This window comes from Megalops cyprinoides, chromosome 7 (assembly GCF_013368585.1).
Source record: "Megalops cyprinoides isolate fMegCyp1 chromosome 7, fMegCyp1.pri, whole genome shotgun sequence".
Lineage (NCBI taxonomy): Eukaryota > Metazoa > Chordata > Actinopteri > Elopiformes > Megalopidae > Megalops > Megalops cyprinoides.
The window spans coordinates 29,762,545-29,776,917 of NC_050589.1; the positions used below are offsets into that span (position 1 = coordinate 29,762,545).

At 44.2% G+C, this 14,373-nt stretch overlaps 1 protein-coding gene across 1 annotated transcript in view; it reads right to left on the reverse strand.

The window, feature by feature from the left end:
• The window catches only part of hspg2 (heparan sulfate proteoglycan 2), a 116,503-nt gene that overhangs the window by 39,517 nt on the left and 62,613 nt on the right, over positions 1-14,373 (reverse strand). The window contains exons 26-34 of the mRNA XM_036532836.1: positions 14,090-14,208; positions 13,609-13,720; positions 13,291-13,404; positions 12,747-12,874; positions 12,572-12,658; positions 6,000-6,067; positions 5,174-5,241; positions 4,743-4,883; positions 4,347-4,538 (exon numbers count right to left, since the gene is read on the reverse strand). Coding sequence (XP_036388729.1) covers positions 4,347-4,538; positions 4,743-4,883; positions 5,174-5,241; positions 6,000-6,067; positions 12,572-12,658; positions 12,747-12,874; positions 13,291-13,404; positions 13,609-13,720; positions 14,090-14,208 — 1,029 coding nt within the window. The remainder of the gene's footprint in view (positions 1-4,346; positions 4,539-4,742; positions 4,884-5,173; positions 5,242-5,999; positions 6,068-12,571; positions 12,659-12,746; positions 12,875-13,290; positions 13,405-13,608; positions 13,721-14,089; positions 14,209-14,373) is intronic.

Consider the following 14,373-nt stretch of genomic DNA (forward strand, 5'->3'; position numbering starts at 1 on the left):
CTCCAACATCAACACCTGTCTTGGGCACTGCCCTCACATGCCTCCATTAGCTCAGGCGGGAGCGTGGTGATGGCTGACCGGGTTCCCGGAGGGCAAACGCCCCATCGCCGGGCCAGGCCGCCTCGGTTTGTCTGGTTACCTTATCCCCTTTGTACTGAGCCGGGAGCTGCCAGAACAAGACGTCCTCCGGATGCAAGCTGAAACCTTTGTAGACCAAAGCGTACTGCGGCAGAGGGGAGGAGAGGCATGAGAAAGATGGAGAGATAGAGAGGGAGAGAAACCACAGAGCAGGCGAGCAAGGCCGAGAGGAAAGCACCGGCAGAGCGACTCACAACAGAAAGGGTTAACACATCTGTCCTCTAATAACCTGCCACACTACAGAGTCTCAATTACTGCCTTGCACCATGCGCGAAATCAAAGATAAAAACATTCCCATGAATACAAAAGTAAAGATAAGGAGTTAACACTTGGCACATACCACAGAGGCAATGTAACCGTCTGTTACTGAGACCTGATGAAAACGTGATTTACACAGACTGTAGCTCTTGAACAGTAACTCAGTAATCACTCCATACATTCCATAGGAAAATTCCCCCCAGGCTAAACCAATCTTTATGGTCCTCGTTGCTAGTCAATCAAGGGTGAAATCCACTAATAAACTTTCAGATCATGACTCTAATTATTCTTCCCATGAAAGAGGGTGGAAGGACTGAAAAACGGTCCTAGTGTGTACTTTGTCACTTGAAACAGCAGATGGTATTTTCCTATTGCCATTAAGGGCAGGGGCATGCGGTTGCTCAGGACTACCTTGCGGGTGGAGCCGGGTCTGGCGCCGTGCACACCCACAATGTTCCCGCCCTGTTGAGCCTGAGGCCTGGCCTGTCAATAACCCCGCCCCCCACAAACAGAAGCAAAAGCAGTCAGCTACTGGATTCTGGAGATTAACCAAAAATCAGTCAGAAGTCAGTGAGAAGCTGGCCCAGACCTGCATCTTGAGACAGGGCACGTGCGGTACCTGGGAGCTCGAGTGCCGGGAGGAGTATCCAGGGGCGGAGGAGTGTGGCTCAGAGGCCCTGGCAGAGAGGGAGGAGGAGAACCCAGACGGGGGAGGGAGGGGGGCAGGGGCACGGAGACCAGAGGGAGAGCGGGGGCCTGGGGGACCCAACGAGGAGGAGGCAGAGGAGGACCGAGACGAGGAGACAGAGGAGGGAAGGGGGAGGGAACCGGGAGGGGACGACTCTTTGGAGAAGTTGGATATGAGCGCCCAGATCTCATCGTCGAGCTTCTGAATCTCGTCAGAGGAGGACTGCAAGGGGAGGGGCGAAGGACACACAGTGACCCGGGGGGGCTCATCAAAAGGGAGGGGTTTTGGAGGCACACCATGCAATGCACACAGGGGAGAGGGGTGAGGGTTGGCTGGTGCATGCTGGGTGATTTTCCACACCACGGGAAGGGGACACCAGAATCTTCTCAGAACCAGCTGGAAGATTTTGCTGAGGTTGTGACTTGCAAAATTAGACGCAAACTTGGTAAAAATAGGTCAAAACATGAACCGCTGTGATGTTAAATCAACGTCAGATGCCCGGCAATGGTCTGCCAGCCTCCAAGCACAAATCTGGACCGAGTGAAACAACGTGCTGCTTCAAAGGGCCGAGAAAACTTCACACACACACTAAATACGCATGCCGATCGAGGACATCTAACACTGCATTATTCTCCAAAAATGCTGAGTAAGTAGACGTAAGTAGACATGCTGCAGTAACTTCATGCCACCACACCGTTGCACTTTAAATGAAAGGGTTTGTTTTCATGTCTGTGATGTGCTATATCCCATAGTGCACTGCACAGTATCGTGCCAAGTCACCTCCCTACATTTACTGTAAACAAACTGGATGGCAAGTAGAGACAGTAGTTTCATGTGAGCAGAAACTACAAAGTGGTAAAGTTGTGTTTTGCACTCATCTTCTGACAGGAGCATGTGTGTGTGTGTATGTTGTGTGTGTGTATACATTCAATCACTTTAGCTGTTATTATTTTATGGGTAATTTCTCTGTGTTTTGTCAACACCCCCATCCATCTTCACTCCTGTTAGATGATAAAAGCAACTCACAACTGCAACAAATACTGTTTTCATTGGCCTGATAATTACTTTAATAGTATTTTCTTTACACACCACCCAGTCACAGTAAATGTGGCTGGCACACTGCAAGGAATAGAGAAAACCCCCTATTTGTGATGTCACAAACAAAACAACCCATTCATTTTTACACGGGCTACACAGAATGCCATGGTGACTTGTGGAGGCTTATCAATGAAGATGCAAGACACTGCAGCCACCCAGTGCCTACGGATACCTTGCTGGCTCGTTTTGATCTGGAGTTGCCTTTTCCCATGGAGTCCACTAACTTCCAAATGGACTCGTCCTTCCTCAATTGCTCCTCTGTCCACGGGGAGTCTTTCTAGTTTTGTGAACAAAGCAAAGGCCCAGTAACCCTCCCTCTGAGATTAATATAGTTATGATGAAAATGAGGTTAACATATACACTCTACTACAGATGGAAAAGGCAGTGTGATAACAATGAATCGGCTGGTTTGGTGCTGTTTCTACAAAGTCAATGGATTGTCCAGCCCTAAGATGTTTCATCTGGAGGTGTTCCATCTCATACGCAAAGCAAATTGATATAGCATTCTTTCATGTGAGGAGGTGCTTGAGTAAACCCTCTCTCAGCCTTCTATGGTCACCTGCCAGGGTCAAACAAATACAAAGCTAAACTCTCTTCAGTATGTGTGCTATGGAAACTCAGTAAACTAAAACTGATCACCTCAACGATCCCCACGACATTAACTGAGCAAATGAAAACTTTTGAAGTAATGTCAGTCATTAATAGAGTGTGTGTAAAACTACCGATGTGAGTGAATGCAAAAATACAGCAGCTTCCTAAACTTGACTTACTGAACATCCTGAACATGTAATTAAGCTCATCAAAATTCAGGGTATTATATAACCAGTATTTTCATCTGTAAGTTAAAAACAACTGCAGTATACCAACTTCAAAAACATCTCTGATGAATATATAATTCACGTCTCACGACTTAAATTGCTTTTTGAACATTTTTAGTATCAACGAAAAGTGATCCACATCCCGCGCATTTTCTACAAATATGTTAATAACATCTACACTCACCAATGCAAATCAAATTAGTTAGAGTTCCTACCCAAAACAAAAACAGCTAGACACAAATATCTGTAGAGTTTAAACTTCTCAGTTGTCTAAGCTGATTTTGTTTACAGTCAGATAAAGTTCATGCCTATTTTTTGCAAAAAAGAAAAAAAAAGTGTCTGCATATTGGAGAGAGCTCTCGTTTTATATTAATGCACAGAGATGCCTGGAACATCAACTGCGATCATGTATTTCCTAATTTCCCATGCTGCTTTCAATTTGAAATACAATTAGATCCCTTGAAAGCTCCACTAAGCTTAAATCCAGCCACACCAATCACATCCTGGCCCTTTACCCACGACTGATTGGTTTAGGAGGTTACACAGAGTGTAGAGACGTACTCTATGCATATGAAAATAAGTGCTGCATTTCGCTCAGCCTGGTAATTAGTGCAATCACATCACTGCAGCGTCAAAGACATAAATACACACATTCCACAACTGGCAGCCACATCAAAACAACTACAATCACGATTCTTAATTTTAATCATGGTCAGGACCACATGATTAATTCTGGAGGTTGTTCTGCAGAAGTCAAAAAGTCAAATTTATATTGTATGAGTCAACAGCAACAGCAGGCAACAGGCAACTTTCTGCTTTACCTTGTGCGCTCGCCTCATACGAGCATAGAAAGCTTCCCTCTAAAAGTGGGCAGAAGACAGACATAATGCATTTAATACAATGCAAGCTGCACAACTCTCAATTCTTCTTTAACAAAAGCCAAAAAAAGGATGACAGAGGCAAAAAAAAATACCTGTCTTAGGTGACAAATGCAAAACTAGGACCAGTCTTGTCACCAAACACTATGGGCCAGCTTCGAAATGGCCCCCAATTTCAGAAAAAAAGTAATACCATACCCTACAGGAAATTCCATAAGCTAAATATTACAACATACTCGACAGAGCGTAAACCCTTTCTTTCATGAGAAGAATGACATTGAGAAATCAAATGTTAAGCAGCAAGAGTGAAGAACTGCTTTTAATAGAAAGGAGGGAAGGGCATTGGCGCTTTAGCAAGGAAGGAGAAGCCCTTACACAAGAGTGCTGGAAGTTAAGCTGCAAAAAGAGTGTCATGGGATGCACTATCTGGCTGGGCAGCTAGGGGGCGGCACACGCCCTTCACTTTACCTTGTCTCCCCGGTAGATCTCAGGCAGCTGCCAGTAGTGGGGCTCCTGTTCCAGGTTGCCGAAGTTGCTGTAGGAGAGCTGGGTGCCGTCGGTGGACACCTCCACGGTGAAGCCTGTGGAGATGCGGTTGGTGCGCTGCCGGTTCACCAGCGCGAAGCCCAGGAAGTTGCCCGGGACAAAGACCGAAGACACCTGCCACACGGAGAGTAGAGCTCAAGCAGTCGTCTCTGGCACAGTGGACATAAAACACTGAATAATTCAAAATAGTTAATTTCTTTACAGTCAAGGCTAGTTGGAGCCTGGGAGATATTTCACTTGGATTATTTTGAAATAACACCACTGCCTGGTCATGTATAACCTACAGCACGGCATCAAATGCCCCATCTCCTGCCTCACCAGGTCTCTGTAGTAGGTGGAGCTGGTGCACTGCTGTGTCACGCCCATGCAGAAGCAGGAGAGGCAGCCATCCTTGTTCTCGGCGCTGAGGTGGAAGTGGCCTGGTTTACAGCTGCTGCAGGTGGGTCCCTCCACGTTCGCCTGCGAAGGGGGATGGATGAAAAAATGAAAAACTGTCCAGAACTCGTGCCCATCGATGGGACCGGGGATCTGCATCAACACATCCCTGCTTCGGGCTTCCTGTGACCACTGAGACACTTTCATCATGGTTAAATTTTACACAGATACAGACTGCATGTCAGCCCATATATTAGCATTTAGCAGTTCCCTGGGTAATGGCTAACGCCCACAGACAAATCTTTTATCACTTCTGAGAGGTTTGATGGTGATCTCAGATCAGTCTTGGAGGATAAATAACCACAATTTTGTACCTTGCAGCGGCAGACTCCAGTGCTATCACACCCTTCACTTCCTCTCTGATAGCAGTTGTAGCAGTTCCCTGCAAAAACAAACAAGGTTAAATTAGTCCCATTCAAACCCTGTTTGGTCCTTTGTTTTGACAGTTTTGTCCATTATACATGCTCAAAGGCAATCTGTTGGGTAACTGTATTCAGTAAGTCCTCTGATATTAAATTTTGAACAAATGGAATGCAATTTTAGAACCCCTCATGCACTGCTATTTCTTTGCAACAATGTGGACAGAAACCAACAGAAAGCCAAATTGCTTAACAGAATCATAATGTATTATTAGATGACACTTATTATTATAGGGTTCCTGATCTAATCTATGACGCACAAAATTACACCAAAAATGCAGGAAATCTTTGGCTACAGCTAAGCAGCTTTAAAAAGGTTTCCTTTGTAAAAGCAGTCCCTTATGAAAAATGGGAGATGAAGTCTAAGGTGAAACTAAAAATGGACCCAAAAAATAAAGGGTTCCAAAATCTGCATCGATACTTGGCCTGAGAATAACCTTGCTCTTTTAGACACCCCTCTCCAGGGGGGTGACGTGATTTTCCGTAACTGGTATGCGACGAGACAATGTGGTGACAAAAACAACAGCACGCCACGAGGTCAGAGCTGTGCTGATTGCTGTCCCTCTGATGTGCCCTCATGCTTATTTTGCCTGGGTATTCAGGTCATATAAGGAATAAATGAAAACACGCAATGTAATTAAAATAGGAGCTCTGCTCATCCACAGACATGGCTTATTTATTCTGGGCAAGCTCTTTAAATGAAGTGCCAGACAGCTCATACCGTTGGGGTAATTGTTACTGGTACATCCCTGTCCAAGCTGAGGGTTGCCTGCGTACCCTGCATCACATCTGAAAGAAAAACAAAAAAAAAAAACAGATCAACTCTTTCCATGCCATACGCCAATCAGGTGACAATGTTGCCTTTATGCAGCAGGGGAATACACGCACACCATTCAAACAGGAAACAGAAGATGGCAGATGCCTAAGAACCAAGACGCATAATAGGATGAAACTGCTTCTCGGATTTCACCGGCAGCCAACTCAAAGCCTCCCTCTTCTTTTATATTCCAAAAACTATAGAAATCGCTGTTACCAATCACAACTCCGTAGTTCTCAAGTACAACAGAACAGAAAAGCACAAATCATGCCCCCCGCCCCCTTCAGAAACTACATAATCCTGCCATAAAAAGATTATGTTTACAATGGAAAGTGCTTCAGCGGTATTCTCAAGGTTATATCTGTGCAAGAATGAAAATGTTCATTTGGAGCTCATAAGGTTCTCCCTCGCACTGACTGCAACAAGGCCCTGTCAATGCAGTCATGAAGGTTTACAGGGGCACCTTAGCAAGGTTCATCCCATGTTAGTCCTCATTCAATACTTCAATCAGTACGCCTACAATTCTATACATTATGCTATAGTTCGATATTTAAGCTGGAAATATGTATTTTAAAATATGACATGAGGCATATTTTTATGGGTAAATTCTAATGCTGAATCTCATCCTAAATTTTGATGAATAATCATGAAATTGACTGGTCAAGTACAAATCCAGCTGAATGCTTACAGCTAAAGGCACATAAACTAAAATCCTTATCAATGAAATTGTCACTATACACAATTTATCAGGAATATTGTAAAACACTTCAGCTGTGTTTGTGAGCATTATCCACCCTACACAACACACTCATTTAAAGGCTTTTACTGGAAACATGGAAATGGGTGACATCCCATTGTTTTTGCAGAATCATCTTTTGCTACATACTTTGGGTTGAACTTACAAGAAGGACATTACAAAGTGCAATGGGACTTGAAAGTTATAAGCATTTAGAGAGATACTTCATACACTTACACATTGATTAAAAAATGCTTATTTGAAAAAGCATTAACTGAAGTTCCATAAACACACATACAGGAGGTAGGAAAGATGGAGGCACCAGACTCAATAACAAAATATGCATCAGATGCTGAGGCCATCTCTCTTAAAAGCAGACATGTCTTGCAATAAACTGAATGTGACCATTCACCTCAACCAATGAGACTGCTGATGGTTCACCATAGAAACCCTGACACCAAAAAGCTCAAGTGTAAAAACTCCCTACTGACACAGCGTTCATTAAAATGCTGAACCCAAACCAGAAGCCAAGCTAATGGTCACCTCTACTTGAGAGGATGCCTCAACGCCACCCATCACAAGAAACTGAAGACTCAGACCAGTGTTGCCAAAGTGCATCTTACCAAAAGCGTATCACAGCCATTGATGAGTACCAGTACCGGAGAACTGTTTGTGAGTCTTACCTTGATCTCCTGATGCTCCTCTGATGTCTGATCTGAACATCAAAGATAAAACTTGGTGGAATTTCAGGAGGCATGTTGGGATTCGCTGTTTTCTCCCACAGTGGGATAAGAAGACTTTTGAAAAAGCATTACTGGTTTTCACTTTTTTTGTAAGCCATGAAGAGTTCAGTTACATGTATCTCATCGTATGTCAGAAATGCATCAAGAAATTATGGACTGAAGTTATGGAGTTAATGTATGTTATACGTTATATATATACATTCAGCTCTTCATTTTTTGCAACATAATGCATGTAAGTAATATCTAGTCTGCCATACACAATGAAACATGAAGTATGATGTATGAAGTATCCACAGAATTTAACCAAATGTCCATGAGGTGAACGGAAAGTTTATGACAAAACATAACTGTGCTCTTTTACAATGAAATGTACAAAATATAGAAATGTGTAACTCAGACTTAAATTTATACAGAATCACAAAGACAGACTAGTGGTAGTGTTTTGCTGAAACAAGCACATTTAAAATAGTTCTACAGTGGTCGATAAATTACCTACGAGGTTTAAACTCCACACGTAGAATGTATTAATCATAAATAGGGAGGACAATTCAGACACGTCTGAATGTGTGAAATGTCTCACATAGCCATGATGGCAGTCACCGTAAACCATTCCAGACAACACTGTACCAGTTAAATGATTCATGACACAATGTGTATGTGTATGTGTATGTGCATGTGTGTGTATGTGCGTGAGTGTGTGTGTGTGTGTGTGTGTGTGTGTGTGTGTGTGTGTGTGTGTGTGTGTGTGTGCATGCTTTATAGTGTCAGAACAACAGCAAGGACCATATCCAACCCATAAAACATGTGACTTCACACTTTTTAAAAATGCTACCAGGAAAAAGAAGATTATAATTTAATCTGTATACATTCACTATGGATATATCTCCATTTGTATGGTAGTCTGATATTCATTCAAAATTCTATATGCAAGTGTTTGCAAAGGTCAAGAGAAATGACACATTCAAAGCATAAAGGCTATATTAGCTTTTAATGCTATATTAAGTATTAACCTACCCACATGACTATGTGGCACTGAGACAGAACCACAGTGACATTTTCATCATTATTATTAGACTAGTATTGTTAGACAAACTATCCTTGCTGTCACTGTCAACTGCCTGGCCTGCTTGCAAGAACTGCACTGCTATTCAGGGTTTCTAACAAGCTCTGTTCTAGAACATTCAAGAAAAGTGGCTAGTTGACAACAGAAAAAGGTAGGGAGAAAAAACTGGATTATGAGAAGACTGCCAATGGAAATAAGTGTAATAACCTAATGCAACATGAAAACAATTAGGTAACTGGCTGCACGGCTAAAACTTGAAACAAAATGACGTAATCTTTCCTGACTTCGTCAGATTATTTCAAACCCTTGTTTTTCATAGATGTAGCCAGTGATCCCTATTACAATATACAGCGCTAATGGTAAAGCCATGATCAAAGCAATGGCACAGGCAGGTTTAGCCTGAATTTCATTTTCTTTTCTGTGTTGAAGCTGCACAACCTCTTCCTGGTTTGGGAACATTTGAATTATATAATATACAGTGAAATTTCATGTGTTTCTACAGCAAAACCTAAGCCCCCTGAAGTGAGCATAAAAAGTATTGAGAACGTTTTGATCTTGTAGCTTCAGAAAGGTGTTCCTGACACTGCATGAGTATGTTGGCTTTTGACCCAAAAGTAATCAATTCACATTCTTCCCTCCAGAGCAATCACTTACTAGTGGGAACCAGATTTTACTCAATACCTCAAACCAGGAGCCTCAAACCTTTTCTGCGTCCCAAAAGGGTGAAGGTTTTTTTTTTTTTAAAGCAGAATAACAAATTCAAGTAAAACAATAAAATCACATTGCTGACAAGCAAAAAACAGAAGAAAAATATTCTGTTCATCTTAATCCTTCAGAACAAACAACTTCCACATCTTTGTAGTCAAGGACAAGCAAAATCAGTTTTAAGTGCATCTGACATCCCCAGGACATCAGGCTCCTACCTACGGACGCAGAATGGACAAATGTGTTTGTAAAGGTCACTAATAATTTGGAATAATTTTGACAGGTACAGCAAGCTTTCCTAGGATGACATGGAGGGAATGATTCTGTTGTTGTCTCCTACTGTGTTTTTGGCTCTCTTGCAACAGTCTGAGAAGGTTCCGCACATTGGACTTAGGCTGGGGCTTCTTCATTGCCTCATTGGGCAGAGTGATGGTACCATTCCTGACACGGCTGAAAACAGACTTCTTTGCTTTTCTATGTGAGGTAGTGGATTTAGTAGCATCTGGTGTAAAATTGTACAGTAGCTCAGATGACTTTGATACAAGTCTTGAGGTGGTTTTAACTGTCTGGGAAGGCAGGACAAACTGATGTAATGTGGGAGCTGGCATTTCGCCATTCTGTCTCAATTTGGGATGATTCAATAGAGGGAGTTTCGCTGGAACAAGCCTTGTGGGAAGCAATGAAGTTTTTGTCTTGTGTTTGGAAGACCTCGAGGCAATACTGGGTTTTCCTTTGTCCCTGGCAACATCAGGAGTTCTTTTCTTGGCTTGGGAGGGTGCAGCTGACTTTGATGCAGATGGATTCTTTGAGCCTTTCTTCATATTTTTTACTTCATGCAAAGACTTGAGAAACCAGTGAACGTTCTTTACTTCATGCTTTGAATTAACTTGGTTTGACTGTTGAGTGGTCTTTGAAACAGGCTTAGATGCTATCACAGTCTGTTTCCCCAGCCTTGCCATCTTTACCAGTGTTTTTGTTGTGCCATTAGACTTGATGTTATTCCTTGACCCATCATGGGTCTTCCTCTGTCTGTGAGTGGTTGACTTAAATGAGTAGGAGGAAGCAAATAAAGAAGTAAAACGAGTCACTGGTCTATGGTTTGTCTTTGTGTGGACAATTATGGATGGGGAGTTTGAAGCAGTTGTCATACTGTTGTATACTCTTTTTATCCAAACAACCGTGGGTATTAGTGTAGCAAGGTGGGGAACCGGTGACTCTTTGGGCCTGTTCAGGGATTCGGGTGGCACTGTTCTGACCACACTCCTTGCTGGAGGTACAATGGGTGCAGGGGTGGCAGTGATAGAAGTTGCAGGCCTCCCCTCGGATGGAGACTGGGTGGAGTGCCTCAACCGCTTAAGCATATCAATCTCCTGGGCCAGCACAATGAAACTGCCAATTAGGAGCTCCAGCTTCCCTTCCAGGCGACTCAACCTCACCTGCATGTCGGCACAGCCCTTCTCCAGCTCGGCAACTCTGTCCCACTTTCCTGCCTTTGACAGAAATCTTGTTGCATTCTCCAGCTGAGAACCCATTTGCCGTTGCTGTGAGCTCATGGCCTGGAGGCTCTCCTTCACATCCAAGATGTTACTCTCCAGCATCCTCAGGCGCCGGTTGAAGCTGTTCATGGTCAATCTCAGCAGGAACTGGAAGCTACGGTGGCTGGAGTTGGGGCTGGGAGTGTACAAGGGGGGAACCATGGGGGCGGTCCTGTTCAAGCTGACCTTGACCGTATGGACTGTGGGCTTGGTTAGCCGCCCAGGCAGCAGGCTGTGAGTGGTTGTGGACTGCGAGTTGTGGGAGGGATCTTTGTGATCGGAGCCATGCTCTGAGTCACTGCACCCGAATGGGAGGAAACTGCTCGGGAACACGTCGTCGCAATCGTCTGTGGAGCCAACTCTTCAGTGCAGAGTTAAGAGTCAAGGTCAGGGTTATGTCAGGGAGGCACACACTTTCTGCAACATATTGCTGAATTCTGTTTTTTTCTCTTTCTTTCTCTGGCTCATTTCCCAATCACCCAGTCATCTTTGCACTCTCAGTGAGTGGCAAAGATTCAAAAGGCAAAAAATGTACTTGGCACTGCGGTGTTCAGGCCTCGAAAAACAAACTATGCAAACATATCGCAGGCAGAATTGCTGACTGCACCACCCCATGGTTTCCACAGAGTTGGACTACTGAAGTTCTGCTATGATAGAGAGGGTCTAAGAAATTTCCAGAATAGCACCAAAGCTGAAGCAAAAGACAGAAAACAAATAAAAGAGGTTTTATGCAGGAAACTGTTAAAATTCAGTATTTGCCTCAAATGGCAAACAAACTCTATTATTATCAAGCTAACAAACCAAGCAACCACTACAGACAACTGTCCACTCCTGAAGAGCAGAAACCTCAAGAAAAGGGTCATTGAAAGACAAACCTGTGACCATTAGCTTGGCTCGTGTGGGACAACTTTTAATCAGAAACACAACAAAATGTCACTTGTTGCAAGGTAACAAGGACCGTACTCAGGAAGATCTCCCAAACAAGCTAGGTTTCCCAAATCATGTTGTTCATCAGCTGAGGTCAATCAAACAAGGTCAGAATGGTTTTCAGCAAATGTTTTCCATTTTAATCATTAAAATGCTTTTCTGTGTACATCAGACAGCCTATTCTGTCATAGGGTACTTCATCTATTAAACTATAACAGTTATGCCTCTGCTTGGCAACAACAATGCCTTTTGGTGAAAGTAAATTTTTCCATGTATATAAAATGGAAGTTTTGAAGAACGGCATCTAGCAATACAAAACCACTGTCAGAAACATAATCTACTCTGCCTCACATAATCTGCTTGTAAAATTCTGCCTCTAGCACAAACACAGCAAATACCCTTGGTCATCTTCAACCCACATATCATCTACCTGCATACTGTACGGCTCTCGTTCAACGCTCACATCAAGATAATACCCAGGATTACAGCAGTTTCCACTTAAAAAGAACCCCCTGCAAAGACGTTTCACAGTGTGGAATGGGTGGCATTCATTGGTGTTTGCGCATCCCATACCGGACTCAGAGGCCACTCAATCACGATGGGAAAAGACAGATGAACGCAGCTACAAGCCATGCTTTACCCACTATTTTAAAAGGAAACAGATGAAGACAGTCTCCACTTACTGCAATCCTCAGCCAAGCGTTCTGAGGCTACTCACACGGAGACCCATCATCCCTTTGGGTGAACTGGGGAAATGGAGCTCTTACCTCTCACAGCGGCGGCCGGTGAAGCCCGGAGGGCACCTATCACAGGTGGGCTGGCCATCAGAGGCCAGGTAGCAGGTCTGTGAGAACCTGTGGAATGGGACATTTTGACACCATGCTTCAAATGTTTCAACTCTCCTGAAAACCGATGGTAATATCTTGGAATGGTTCCACTCACTGGTTGACGGGGGAGGTGCCGGGGCAGGGACAGGGCCGGCAGGCTGCTGCACCGCCGGTCTTGGGGTCGCCATAGTAACCGGGCAGACAGCGATCGCAGCGTGGCCCAGCTGTGTTGTGCTGACATTGCTGAGAAAGCGCAAACAGGGGACGTCATGATGAGGGCCATCAGGCCTGCTGCATTCGGTTGTAGCACGCCTCAGGTAGATGCCTGAAGTAACTGTCAAGTAACTACTTGAAGCGTGAACTGAGCTGTCAGCATTTCAACATGAATACCACTGTACTGCAACTGGGGGATTCAGCAAATATGTGGCGATAAGTATTGTATGCAATTTAACCAAAACAGCTACATGTAACTCATTTTTCAAAAATAAAGTCCTGGGTTGCTGGGTTTCTGTGGAGCAGCAGTGTTGTTGACATTTCAAATGAAATGAGAATCTCGAAAAACCGCAAATCAAACTGCATCCCACAGTTACACAGATACACACACAGTGAATGGATGACAGTGGGACATTCCCATGTGGTGGCACTACAGCGGGACTCACCAGGCAGTCCCCCGTCTCGGGGTCACAGCCACTGGCATGCCCATGGCACTCGCACCTCTCGCAGGTGCCCAGGTAGAGCCCCGATCCCGTGCGGATGTACCCCACATCGCATTCCTGCAAGGGCCAACAGAGCGGAGGTGATCAGTCACTTGGCTGCCAATGAATACCTTTCTGCAGCTTTTAACAAGTTTGCTAAGAATAGGCTTACCAATGTGGGTCTGACAGAGCCCCATACACACAATAAGATATTAAGAACTCTATTAGCAACTCATTAGAGTGCATCAAGCAGAGTAGGGGTGGGGGTGGGGGGTAGAATACCTGACAAGAGGGTCCTCTGTACCCCCGAGGGCAGGCACACTCCTCCACCTCCAGGGCCCGCTCTTGGCCTGTTGAGTGGGGCACTGCGATGTCCATCCGAATGTCAGAAATACTGTGGATTGCATGACCAGTCAAAATCATTCTATAATCATAATTTCTGAAGTACCAAAGTCAATGTGTTTTGGATTCTATGATCTAGTGACTGATGTATGGTTATATACTTGGCTTCCCTTGTCTAGTCAGGTTGCACAAGTTAACGTGTGGTAGGGCTTTAATATTGTTATGCTGACACTCACAGTGCTCTGGGAGTGTTGTTAGCCTGGTCTGACACTGTTGCTCATTCAACTTGAATGGATACACTTATGTTCTAAGTCGCTCTGGATAAAAGCATCTGTTAAATGAATGTAATGTAATGTAATGTTCATGTAGTTCATTTGGAAAAAACAGTCTCTCAGTCTTGTGACTGCTGTCACCTCCGTACCTGGTCTCGGCCATACTGTCGGCATGGGTGGCTCGGATCATAAAGACTGTAGTGTCGGCCAGGGCCATGAGGAGGTGCTCTCGTGTGCAGGGCTGCCCATCAGCACGTCTCCATGCCGACTAGAGGGACAGAGATAAAGAAATCAGACAAGTGATGAGAGACGCCAGGCCCTCTAGGGCCGGGGCTCTGAGGGTTTCCTAGTGACCTTTGAAGTAGACACTCTTCAGCACATGGTGACTTTTTAGCATGACGTCCATTAAACAATTAAGCAAATGAGGTGGAAT